The 11,591-nt window shown below is 41.2% G+C and overlaps 1 protein-coding gene across 1 annotated transcript; it reads left to right on the forward strand.

Annotated features, from left to right (window-relative positions):
* The first annotated feature begins 3,532 nt into the window (after positions 1–3,532).
* lipg (lipase, endothelial) lies at positions 3,533–9,186 on the forward strand. The gene is made up of 10 exons (XM_038704061.1): positions 3,533–3,755; positions 4,802–4,989; positions 5,242–5,421; positions 6,419–6,530; positions 6,624–6,842; positions 6,963–7,205; positions 7,381–7,501; positions 7,968–8,195; positions 8,292–8,396; positions 8,500–9,186. The coding sequence occupies exons 1-10, from the start codon at positions 3,665–3,667 to the stop codon at positions 8,510–8,512; spliced, it is 1,500 nt and encodes a 499-aa protein (XP_038559989.1). The 5' UTR covers positions 3,533–3,664; the 3' UTR covers positions 8,513–9,186.
* Positions 9,187–11,591: the final 2,405 nt, after the last annotated feature.

Consider the following 11,591-nt stretch of genomic DNA (forward strand, 5'->3'; position numbering starts at 1 on the left):
CCCCCTCCGCCTCCTGCTGTGTCACTGTCCGGTGCGCTGCTCCGCTGTCCACACGGTGGCGCTGTTGTCTCACTTTAGGTTGTAAAGCCCTGGCAGATGTGTGGCTGAGATATATATTGACCTCTCAGGGACTTTGAAAAGTTTCCAAGAGTCCCCCAAATTAGATTTTACTCCCCCCCCCAAAACAAAAATTTACTTACCAGATTTAGTTCATTCTCCATCTTTCTGAACAAGCATAAAATATCTTACATAGTATATTCAATAATGTGTGGAATTTGCTATGGTGATTAGGTAGACATAAACATACAGTTGATATAAATAGATTTAAAAATATATAAATATGGAATAAACAGATGCTAGTTGTAAAATAATTGTGTGTAAAGAAAAACAAAACAGTGCGGCAGTTATTTACAATATGCATTACTCCGGATTTGTGTTGTCCAAACATATAACAGGGGGAGAGGATTTGTATAAATATGTAAATATAAAATTCACAAAACATACAAGAATAATAAGGAATATGTGCAATTTGGCAGTTTGTGCAGTGATATGCGAATATATTTCCATCATATTTCCATGTGGTGGAGCTCCATGACAGAAAATATTTTCACTTACTCTAAAATAGGCTGAAGTAGGCTTCATTGTTTATTGACTAGAAAGAAGGATTGAGATAGACTTTAAAACAAAGCTTATCTTCTTTATAAGACAGATATACTTGAATGTCATGGTCAGGTCATGACAGACCTTGGAGCAATACTTCACTTTCTGTGCAATATTCTTTGTTTTATTATTCAATGTGCCATATTATCTGCTTCAGTGCTCTGGTTACTCATGTCCTAGTTTTTAAGGATTTGTGATCGATTCCACTCCATCGATTCAACTCTACCTGTACTATTATTAGTACTGCTATTTATTCACTACTACTGTTCATCATTACACTTCTGTTAATAATGTAAAATACTGCACATATCCACACTCCTTTCTCTATATTTTATATTCATGTGTTTTATATTTATATATTTCTTTATATTTTCTACTTTATCTTTCTATTATTATTATTATTATTATACCTTAATTACACTGATGTGCAAGTGAGCAATTGTAACAAAGAATTTCCCCTCTGGGATCAATAAAGTATTTCTGATTCTGATTATAGGCTACATAAATAATAGCCTACTTAGACCTACATACCAAAAGCTCAATGCTCATCACCTGTCAACCTAGGAAAAACACCTTAAGCTTTAATAATTTATCTTAATGACATTAAAAAGAGCATTTAATAAATAATCATGTATTATAGACAGATAGCACTAAGATCATGTTTGAAAGCTTTACACTGAATTAATCAAAAATAAATGCAAAACGCAATTACATATGCACAGTTAAGCAAATCATCGAAATGTATAATTGTGTAAACCTTAAAACGATCTCCCATCGACTCTACTAATCGAATGCACAGCTGGTTTTGGATTTTGGAAGAGTTTGCATTAAGCACAAACCAAAGGCATCCAAAAGCCCTTTTGAGAAACAGCTCCTGCTACTAACACATATGAAACCCCAGCAGTTTGTAGACATCGTGGCTCACACCTGAAGCTTTTGAGAATGACCTGAGGAATGAGGGAGAGCAAGGTTACAATAAGGATGTTTAAATTACACTCCCTCTACTCTCACCACAGAGCAGCCTGTGTAGGTCTGTTTGACTGTTTTAGAATTTCACAGTGCCTCATTGTTGGGTCTCGCCAAACAGACCTTGTAGAGCAAAATCAGGACAAATCAGCATAGTGCAGAATCAAACTGGCCCTCTCACTGGTAGCTGGCTGAGGTGTGTGGATGAAAAGAATAACAATAACCCTGCGTGAGAAGCGACTTTAACTTTTAACTCAATATAACTGCCAATGTCTGACATCAGGTCAGTCCTACAGACTCATTATGGGTCTTTGAGTTTGGCTCTATTTTACTACAGACGTTTTGTTACTCTAATGTTCAGATAAAGAACTGAAGTAAAAGGAGTGCAAACTATAATAAGTAGTTTTGTCACCAGCCAGATTTAATCCTTCTAAAACATAAAATTGTGTTCCTATAGGTTTAAATGTCGGTGGTAGGCAGATCTTAATGTTACTTCACCTCATTCACTGTGTGCTCTGGACTGCACTGCAAAAAGTGAGCAAGAAGGTATTTGTGCACCAAATGCATCATCATCATCATTTGAAGTATAGTGCCCTCTCACTAACCTTCAGTTTTCTCAAGCATACATATTGTTAATACAAGTATGAGTTAAAAAAAAAAAGGACAAGTTATTTTGGACCCCCCTTTATGACTCACCGGCTCACACTTCTCCTTTGAAAAACACATTTTTAATATCAATGCCAGTTGTGTATTCCTTAGATTCAAAGATATGCATAATTTCTAGCCATGTCAGTCCAAGTCATGATGAAGCCAATGAAGATGATAATGTGAAAGAGATTGGGTTTTATTTACATTTGACATTATTTAGGCCTACATTGTGGATACAAAACGCACTTCAGCGCACTGATGTTAAAAAAAATAAGAGGAGAGTAGCCTCACAACAAAACACAATGACAAGACAAAAAATATAAATATAACAAATATTATACAGGCTAGAGAAAGGACCATAATCTTTATACAGAAGACACTGCGGATCAATCTGAGGAAGACCTCCTAAGAGAGACCATGATAAAGAGAGTGAGGAGTCAGACAATCACTGAATGGTGAAATGTCTTTATGGCTTGTTGACCATGCACAGCGGTTAAACCCAACGACCTAGCAGCAGCAGGACTTTCAGAGCTGCGTAAGAGCTGATAAGATACCGGGTACCACGGGCTGCTGTGGTGGCAGGTGACACTTCCTGGGCCGTGGCCGCTGGTGTATGTACACAAAACAGTGGTGTTATTGTAGCAGAGATTTTTGCGTGAGTGCGCCCATTCTTCGCCTCATCAATTGAAACCGGCTAAGATGAGCTAAGATGGTTTGGCAGCGCGCCAGGCCCCCCTCACACACACACACGGTTCGGAGCCTTTTAAATATTCCCAGAGAGGGGGTTGTGGGTTTCCCACGAATAATAATGGGCACGGAAAGATATTTGTAGTTTGTATTGGGCTACTGTAAGATTTAAAAAGTAACCTAATGTGGGTACCGGGACTGGTTCTATGGAAGCCCTCCCATTGGCATTTCCTCTATTGATATTATTTTTACACATTGTTGGAATGCTGTTGAGCAACAAAGGTGTGATCAGGATGACTTTCAGTAGCCTATACAAACACCAGGCTACTGGATGTGGTTTATGGAGGCTTGCGTCAGTCGTACATACCCACAAGGGTTAAAATACGCGCAACGTGAGCAGCCTACTACTACTTCATTCAGCTTTTGCCACGCCTTTAAACGTAAACAAACGGGGGCTTGACCAATAAGATCCGCGATAGATCAGCCGATGATCAGATGACTGAAAAGGGGGAAACTATTTAAAACTCTAATCATACACTTGATGCTAATACATTTCTTACGCGGTGCTTCCACCAAGACGCATCACCGGCTCCGTTGCTCTTTGTCACCACCGGATCTAAACTCATTCACATAGGCCTGGTCTACCGCGCTACCACCGGCAAAACTGGTTATATTCCCAGGAACACTAGTCTGTGACTGAGAAATGAATCATAAAGCCCTTTTACTGTGGATTTTCCTACAGTGTGCCACTACGCTCTTTTCGTCCGCTCTTGGGGAAAACGCTGTTCTTAAAGGTAAGAAACGGCTTTGTGTCTATTGTCCAATTCTTACTATTCTTTTAGGCAATTTCCTTGCCAGCCTCAAAACAAAGTGTCAAAATCTAACACCACATGCGTAAAGAAAGCTGAATATGCGCTTGTGAAACATCTATGAATGAAACAATCTAATAGGCAGCTTAAACCTCCACTTTCCCCACACACAACATGCTTAATTAATCTGCATTTCTGGGCTATTGAGGATAAATTACAAATACGAACAAGTGTGGCGGGGAGTGAACTAGGAAAAACGGGAATGGAGTTTTAAGAGACTGCAACATGTCCTTTTTTGGGAGAGCACCAAAGGCGTCTTGACGCAAAGCTCAAGTGGGGGACACACAACGCCACGTCTGTGTGAACTATTAGGAAAGATGTTCCGCTGAATCCGCGTTTTACCACTGACCGCTCACCAGCTTTTTTACAACCCAGCTGAAGTCATTTAGGTCGGTGTGGCCCTTTACCAAAGGGTGTCGAGTTCATTTAAATTAAGGTCTGACGTTACTGCTGTGTGCGCGAGACTAATCCAGACTGGTATTAAAATATTTATCCCCTTCATCGAGAATCAAACACAAAGACCAAATACAGTGATAAAATAACCTTTTCTTTCTTAACATTTCAATAATTATTTTGGATAAACTGTCGGCAATCTCGTCCCCTTCTTGCTGTTCTTGTAGGTCTGCCGTTTTAGCCTCAGGCCTGAGAGTACAGTGTTAAAGTCAGATAATTATAGGAGCCCTGGCAGCAACTGTGTGAAAGACACGGTGACATAAAAGAAGGGTGGCGGTGACATTTTAGTCCTGCGCCTGCATCTACTGTACAACCTGCACTCAACCGGCATAGCACTTCGCTGCAAAAGCAAGTTGATCGGCAGACGCTTCCTGCAAATGTGAGGGATGATTAGCTGAATTGAGTGTTTTGGAACATTTTCCTGGAGAGATGTTTTGTCTTAATTAACAAACTTCAGGAAGCAGAAAAATCTGAAAAGCAGGAGAGAAATAAAGTTAATCTAACCAATTATCCTTCAGGTGAAGAAGGTGGGTTTGATGAATTGTCAACAGACAACAAGGCTGTCAATGGCATCAAGTACAACATGAGGAAGAATTTGGATCTGGACCATGAGGGCTGCTACCTGCAGACAGGCAAGAAGGAGTGTCTAGAGGAGTGTGGCTTCAATGCTACAGCCAAGACCATCTTCATCATCCATGGCTGGACAGTGAGTTGAAATTATGTTGTTTTTTTTTCAATCACCACTATCTAGCTGCAGTCCCCCTCTTTCTCTATGTGGGTCACCCTTGACAAACCGCAACCTCTCTCCACTGGGAGAAGGGGAAATGTGTGTATTGCATTGGTGGAAGTGGTGTCTCTCCACCTAGAGCTCTTTGAACATATCATGTGAATGTGAGAGAACTTGAGTCACCGGGTTTAAAGTAATCTGGCTGAATGACTTGCTATCTTTTTCTCTCAGATGAGCGGGATGTTCGAAAGCTGGATGCACAAGTTGGTCTCTGCAGTGATGCAGCGTGAAAGCGATGCCAATGTGGTGGTGGTTGATTGGATAGTGATGGCTCAGCAGCTTTACCCCGATGCAGTCAACCGAACTAATGACGTCGGCCTCAACATTGCCACCATGCTCAACTGGCTTCAGGTGCGTGTGTGGTCATTTAGGCTCCAGAAGCACCTTGTAAAATCAATCTGGTTTTCTTTTGAATCCATGTACGGAGTGTTCTGCTAAAACCAACTGAACAAATCATGCAAATACACCACTGTTTCTATTTGGGTGTCAAAAATCATTTACAATAGCTCTGAACCAGTTGGATGCAACACTACACTGCATACCAGAGGTTCATGCATGTGTTGTCACTCACCCTTGACATAGCTTGGTCTTATAAAAGCAAGGTGTCTTTAGTATGTAGGTGGGTCTCAAGTGTCATGTGGTTTTCTTTATAAATTATTTTTGTGACCTGAGCTATCTTGGCATTTAAGACAGTAATGCTATGTGACAGAAGAGCAGCTGTGTACCTACAAATCCTTAAGACCTGTCCCCCTTCTGTCTTTCCATTTGTGTGATTTTTAAGCAATCACAACCTTTTGTGAGCATGACAGAGCTGTCAAAACACATTTCAAGACCTGAAATGAGATGCTAAATATACACTTTTATTGGATGTTTTTTTTTTAAAGTCACACTGAGGCAGTAGCTTAATTTCTTTCTGGCATGTTGTCTTCACGGCTTTAGATAGTTGAAAGTTTGCCTCTAGTATCCTTTTCTTTAGCTCAATGCTCTTCAGAGCATCTAATAAGGATCACGGTCTATTCAATTCTTCTAAGGCAAAGACAACAATTCTCATTCAGCAGGATTGCCACAAAATTGGACTGTGCACGAATGGCGAGTGAGGAGAGATTCAGGCATCCTGCCATGTAGTTGTAAACATGGACAAAGAGTATTTCATGGAGACAAACGGAGACAGATGGTGGAGGCGCTGTTGCATGGAAGGGACTGTCAGTAGATTCTGTCTGGGTTAACTGAGCCTGGCTCAGCTGCAGGCACGACTGATTATTGCTGGCGGAATTCCAGGATTGTACGTTGGCGCTCATGGTGTCAGCTGCAGATGTGAGTGCAACTTCTTTATTTTTTCTCCCAACAGGATGAGAAGCAACTGCCTCTGGAGAACGTGCACCTGATTGGCTACAGTTTAGGCGCTCACGTAGCCGGCTACGCAGGAACGTATGTACGAGGGACTATCGGCAGAATCACTGGCAAGTGAAGTGCAACACAAATTGGCAAATGCTCCTCAAACATCATGCTGATTCATTTTACTGACTATCCGTTTCATCATTTAATTCTATTAGGTCTAGACCCAGCAGGACCAATGTTTGAGGGTGTAGAGGAATCGAGGCGCCTCTCCCCAGATGATGCTGACTTTGTGGACGTTCTGCACACATACACTCGAGAGGCTCTGGGTGTCAGCATTGGGATCCAGCAGCCAATTGGGGACATTGATATCTACCCCAATGGTGGTGACGTGCAGCCTGGCTGTGCTCTGGGTGATGTGCTGGCGGTGGCTGGAAGTAAGTTTTCTGTTTCTCCATTTTTCAGTATCAATTTGTTTGGCTGTCGTGACATCAAACCTATCCTTTTATTCTACATTTGACCATATACAGTAGACCTAACATGCCTTTCTCCTTCAGATTTCATGGAGGTCATGAAATGTGAACATGAGCGGGCAGTACACTTATTCGTGGACTCCCTGATGAACAAGGACCACATGAGCTTTGCCTTCCAGTGCACTGGTCCCGATCGCTTCAAGAAGGGCATCTGCCTCAGCTGCCGCAAAAATCGCTGCAACAACATTGGCTACAACACCAGAAAGATGCGCAAGAGGCGCAACAGTAAAATGTATCTGAAGACACGTGCTGACACGCCCTTCGGAGGTGAGTCACAACAAGGAAATGCATTGTAATCTATCAATTTATCTTACTACTATGTGTACTTCCTACAGTAAAAACTGATAAGCAGCTCCGTTCTATCTTTAGCCTCACTTGCCAGCGTAGACTACTACACTGACTACTGGGTCAAACATTAACTGTTTTTGTGTTCTCTTTGAAGGCTACCATTACCAGATGAAGATGCACGTGTTCAACAGAAAACATTTCGACAATGCAGATCCCACCTTCCACGTCAAGTTGTACGGAGCCCATAATGATACAGGAAACATATTTGTCGATGTGTAAGTACAAATTAAATTCCTCCTGCAAAACTGGTCTCTTCTCACAACACTTCCGCATGACTATCCATAAAACTACTAATGCACTGGCTTGGCTATGGTCCCTTATGTTCAACCTGGTAGCTACGCTGCCTGTGATATTGAGACGCAATCTGGCATACTTGGAATTTGAACCTTGTTTGCACTGACCTTTTTCAAAGATGTACAACAAGCTTAGACTGGAAAAAGAACTTGAGTACTCAGGTTTCCATAGCTGCTAAAGCTAATTTAGCTTGAATGTAAAAGCATGACTTGGCAAGGCAGTATGTCCGCAATCAGACACAGCAGTTCAGATTGTTCAGCATGTAACGTCTGCTTTAGTCACACACTACTCTTTTAAAAATTAGTTTTAAAATGATTGACTGACACACAGCTGCAAGAACTTTTCTGACCACCTGACTTAGCGTCTTTTTCTCCTCCCTTTGTCCAGCCATGAGGACACAATAAGTCTGAACCTGACAAACACCTTCTTGGTGTTTACTGAAGAGGATATTGGCGACCTGCTGAAGATCAGTCTGAGCTGGGAAGGAGAATCTGAATCTTGGAACTCCGTCTGGAAGAACATTAAGAAGACTTTCTGGGCCTGGAACACTAAGCCTCCAAAACCTATACTGCAAGTCAGACGGATTCGTGTAAAAGCTGGCGAAACGCAGAAGAAGTAAGTAGGGCTGGTAGATGCCACACCCCCACGATGTTGTTGTGGTGGTTTTTGTTTTTTGACAAACATTTACTGAGATTTTTTTGGTTGTCTCAGGTTTACATTCTGCACCCAGGACCCTGCAAAAACCGAAATTTCACCAGGGGGCTCGCTAACTTTTGTGAAGTGTCGTGATGGCTGGGAGGTGAATCCAAGAAAACGGTACAAAACATAAAATGTTGGCTATCTTGTCAGAATAATGTTAAATTTAGCTATTGTCGTGTGTGTGAGTCTAAGTAAATGAAACCATGTTTTTGATCGGCAGGCTTGTCATGTAACGACCACTTCCAACACACAATCACCATGGCAGACTGAATATGGATCGGAGAAGCACTGCCTTCTCTTTATGAGCACTTTTTGATGGAGGAAGAATGATCAGCACGCGATGGGAGGGGCTTAACTGCACCTGGAAGGTTTCATTGGTTTCCGGGGGTCTGTCCAGCCTGAGACTGGAAAACGACGCACAGGTTGGAGGCGAGGGACAGTGTAAAATGTGTTAATGCTCAAAGGATTGCAGAATGTTCCTTTTGTGTGGGCTAGTGACGAATACACATCTGTGCCAGTGGACATACACCAGCAATTGTAGTCACTGTACTGTACATTTTAAAATATTTGTTTTATTTATGAAAAAATGGAAGCACTGCACGACCAACGTTTATTTATCGGAACACATCCCATAATGAAGCATATAGTGAATGCATTTCTCCCAGATGCAGTATGTGTGTGTGTGTGTGTATGTTATGTGTGGCTGTGTGTTTGTGGTTTTTAGTTTTTGGGGGGTTTTAGTGTGCCTTTTTTTTTTTTTTCTTTCTGTTGAGATTACTGATACACTGTGTAACTGAAGGATATACCTGATCTCTAGTGTTACTGTATGTGGCTTATTTTGGGTGTGTTTATGTACATAATGTAAATAACCTTTTGGAAAAATAAATCCACCTGTTATTTGTAGAAACTATTGCCTATCAATTAACTGTCTCATATCGAAAGACTGCATGGTGTCTTTCATTGTGATCTGCCTTGGTAAGGATGGACTTCGGCAACATTACAAACATGATTTGCATCACAAGATCATTTCCTTTGCTATAAATGTTTACGTTTCACTAAGTTAAACAAATTGCAAACGTGCAACCTATGCAGGAGCCCCGTATGAATCAGAATACACAACAGTTTGTAGAAAGGGGCACTGCCGTCATTTGTGATTCTGCTCGTAAGCTGCGCTCACAAATCACTTTTGTGAAACGGTGCCTGACCATCAAGCAAATGTCATGCTCAAAATCTATACAGTGTTTAAACCCCGTTCACCTTCATGCAGCCCTGAGATACTTGTCAAATCTCAGTAAACTAGTTATTGTTAAGCTCTTCAGAAGCTACACCAGAATAAGGATTATTTAAATGGTTTATTTCATTCTAGATACACAACTTATTTAGCCTCCTAAGGCCTTGTCAGCTCTCATTTAGCCAACCTCAACACTGCTCCCTCTAAACCGGAAAGCTTAAGATATACCCCATGTTCCAGCTTTCTTGGGGGTGGGGCTTAACTAGTAATCTGAGTAAGGGTTCTAGTAAAGGTGAAACTTGAATAATTAGTATATTGTGCAAAAGTTCATTTATTTCAGTAATTCAACTTAAAAGGTGAAACTAATATATTAGACTCATTACATGCAAAGTGAGATATTTCAAGCCTTTATTTGATATAATTCCAATGATTATGGCATACAGATTATGAAAACCCCAAATTCAAAATCTCAGAAAATTAGAATATTGTGAAAAGGTTCAGTATTGTAGGCTCAAAGTGTCACACTCTAATCAGCTAATTAATCCAAAACTCCTGCAAATGGTTCCTGAGCCTAATTGGTCTCTCAGTCTGGTTCAGTGGAATTCACAATCATGGGGAAGACTGCTGACCTGACAGTTGTGCAGAAAACCATCATTGACACTGTCCACAAGGAGGGAAAGCCTCAAAAGGTAATTGCAAAAGAAGTTGGATGTTCTCAAAGTGCTGTATCAAGGCACATTAATAGAAAGTTAAGTGGAAGGGAAAAGTGTGGAAGAAAAAAGGTGCACAAGCAGCAGGGATGACCGTAGCCTGGAGAGGATTGTCAGGAAAAGGCCATTCAAATGTGTGGGGGAGCTTCACAAAGAGTGGACTGAGGCTGGAGTTACTGCATCAAGAGCCACCACACACAGACGGGTCCTGGACATGGGCTTCAAATGTTGTATTCCTCTTGTCAAGCCGCTCCTGAACAACGAACAACGCCAGAAGCATCTTACCTGGGCTAAGGAAAAAAAGAACTGGTCTGTTTTTCAGTGGTCCAAAGTTCTCTTTTCTGATGAGAGCAAATTTTGCATCTCATTTGGAAACCAAGGTCCCAGAGTCTGGAGGAAGAATGGAGAGGCACACAATCCAAGATGCTTGATGTCCAGTGTGAAGTTTCCACAGTCTGTGTTGGTTTGGGGAGCCATGTCATCTGCTGATGTTGGTCCACTTTGCTTTATTAAGTCCAGAGTCAGCGCAGCCGTCTACCAGGACATTTTAGAGCACTTTATGCTTCCTTCAGCAGACGAGCTTTATGGAGATGCTGACATCATTTTCCAGCAGGACTTGACACCTGCCCACACTGCCAAAAGTACCAAAACCTGGTTCAATGACCATGGGATTACTGTGCTTGTTTGGCCAGCAAACTCGCCTGATCTGAACCCCATAGAGAATCTATGGGGCATTGCCAAGAGAAAGATGAAAGAAATGAGACCGAACAATGCAGAAGAGCTGAAGGCCGCTATTGAAGCATCCTGGTCTTCCATAACACCTCAGCAGTGCCAGAGGCTGATAGCATCCATGCCACGCCGCATTGAGGCAGTAATTCATGCAAAAGGGGCCCAAACCAAGTACTGAATACATATGCATGATTATACTTTTCAGAGGGCTGACATTTCTGTATTTAAAATCCTTTTTTGATAGATTTTTGATTTCATGTAATATTCTAATTTTCTGAGATTTTGAATTTGGGGTTTTCACAAGCTGTATGCAATAATCATCGAAATTATATCAAATAAAGGCTTGAAATATCTCCCTTTGCATGTAATGAGTCTATATAATATATTAGTTTCACCTTTTAAGTTTAATTACTGAAATAAACTTTTGCACGATATGCTAATTCTTCGAGTTTCACCTGTATAACATTTGTTGTCACAGGTGTACTTGATTTGTTCACTAGTAATCTTTCAACATAAAGTAAAGGCTCTCTGTAATACACTAATTGGGTAATAACAATTTGTAGGGCACTTATCAGTAGTGTTGTAGTCAAGACCAAGACCAGAGTTTATCGAGACCGAGACAAGACCAAGACTTTTAGGGGC

This window comes from Micropterus salmoides, unplaced genomic scaffold (assembly GCF_014851395.1).
Source record: "Micropterus salmoides isolate LMB-PRFRI ecotype aquatic unplaced genomic scaffold, ASM1485139v1 Ms_hic_scaffold_7, whole genome shotgun sequence".
Lineage (NCBI taxonomy): Eukaryota > Metazoa > Chordata > Actinopteri > Centrarchiformes > Centrarchidae > Micropterus > Micropterus salmoides.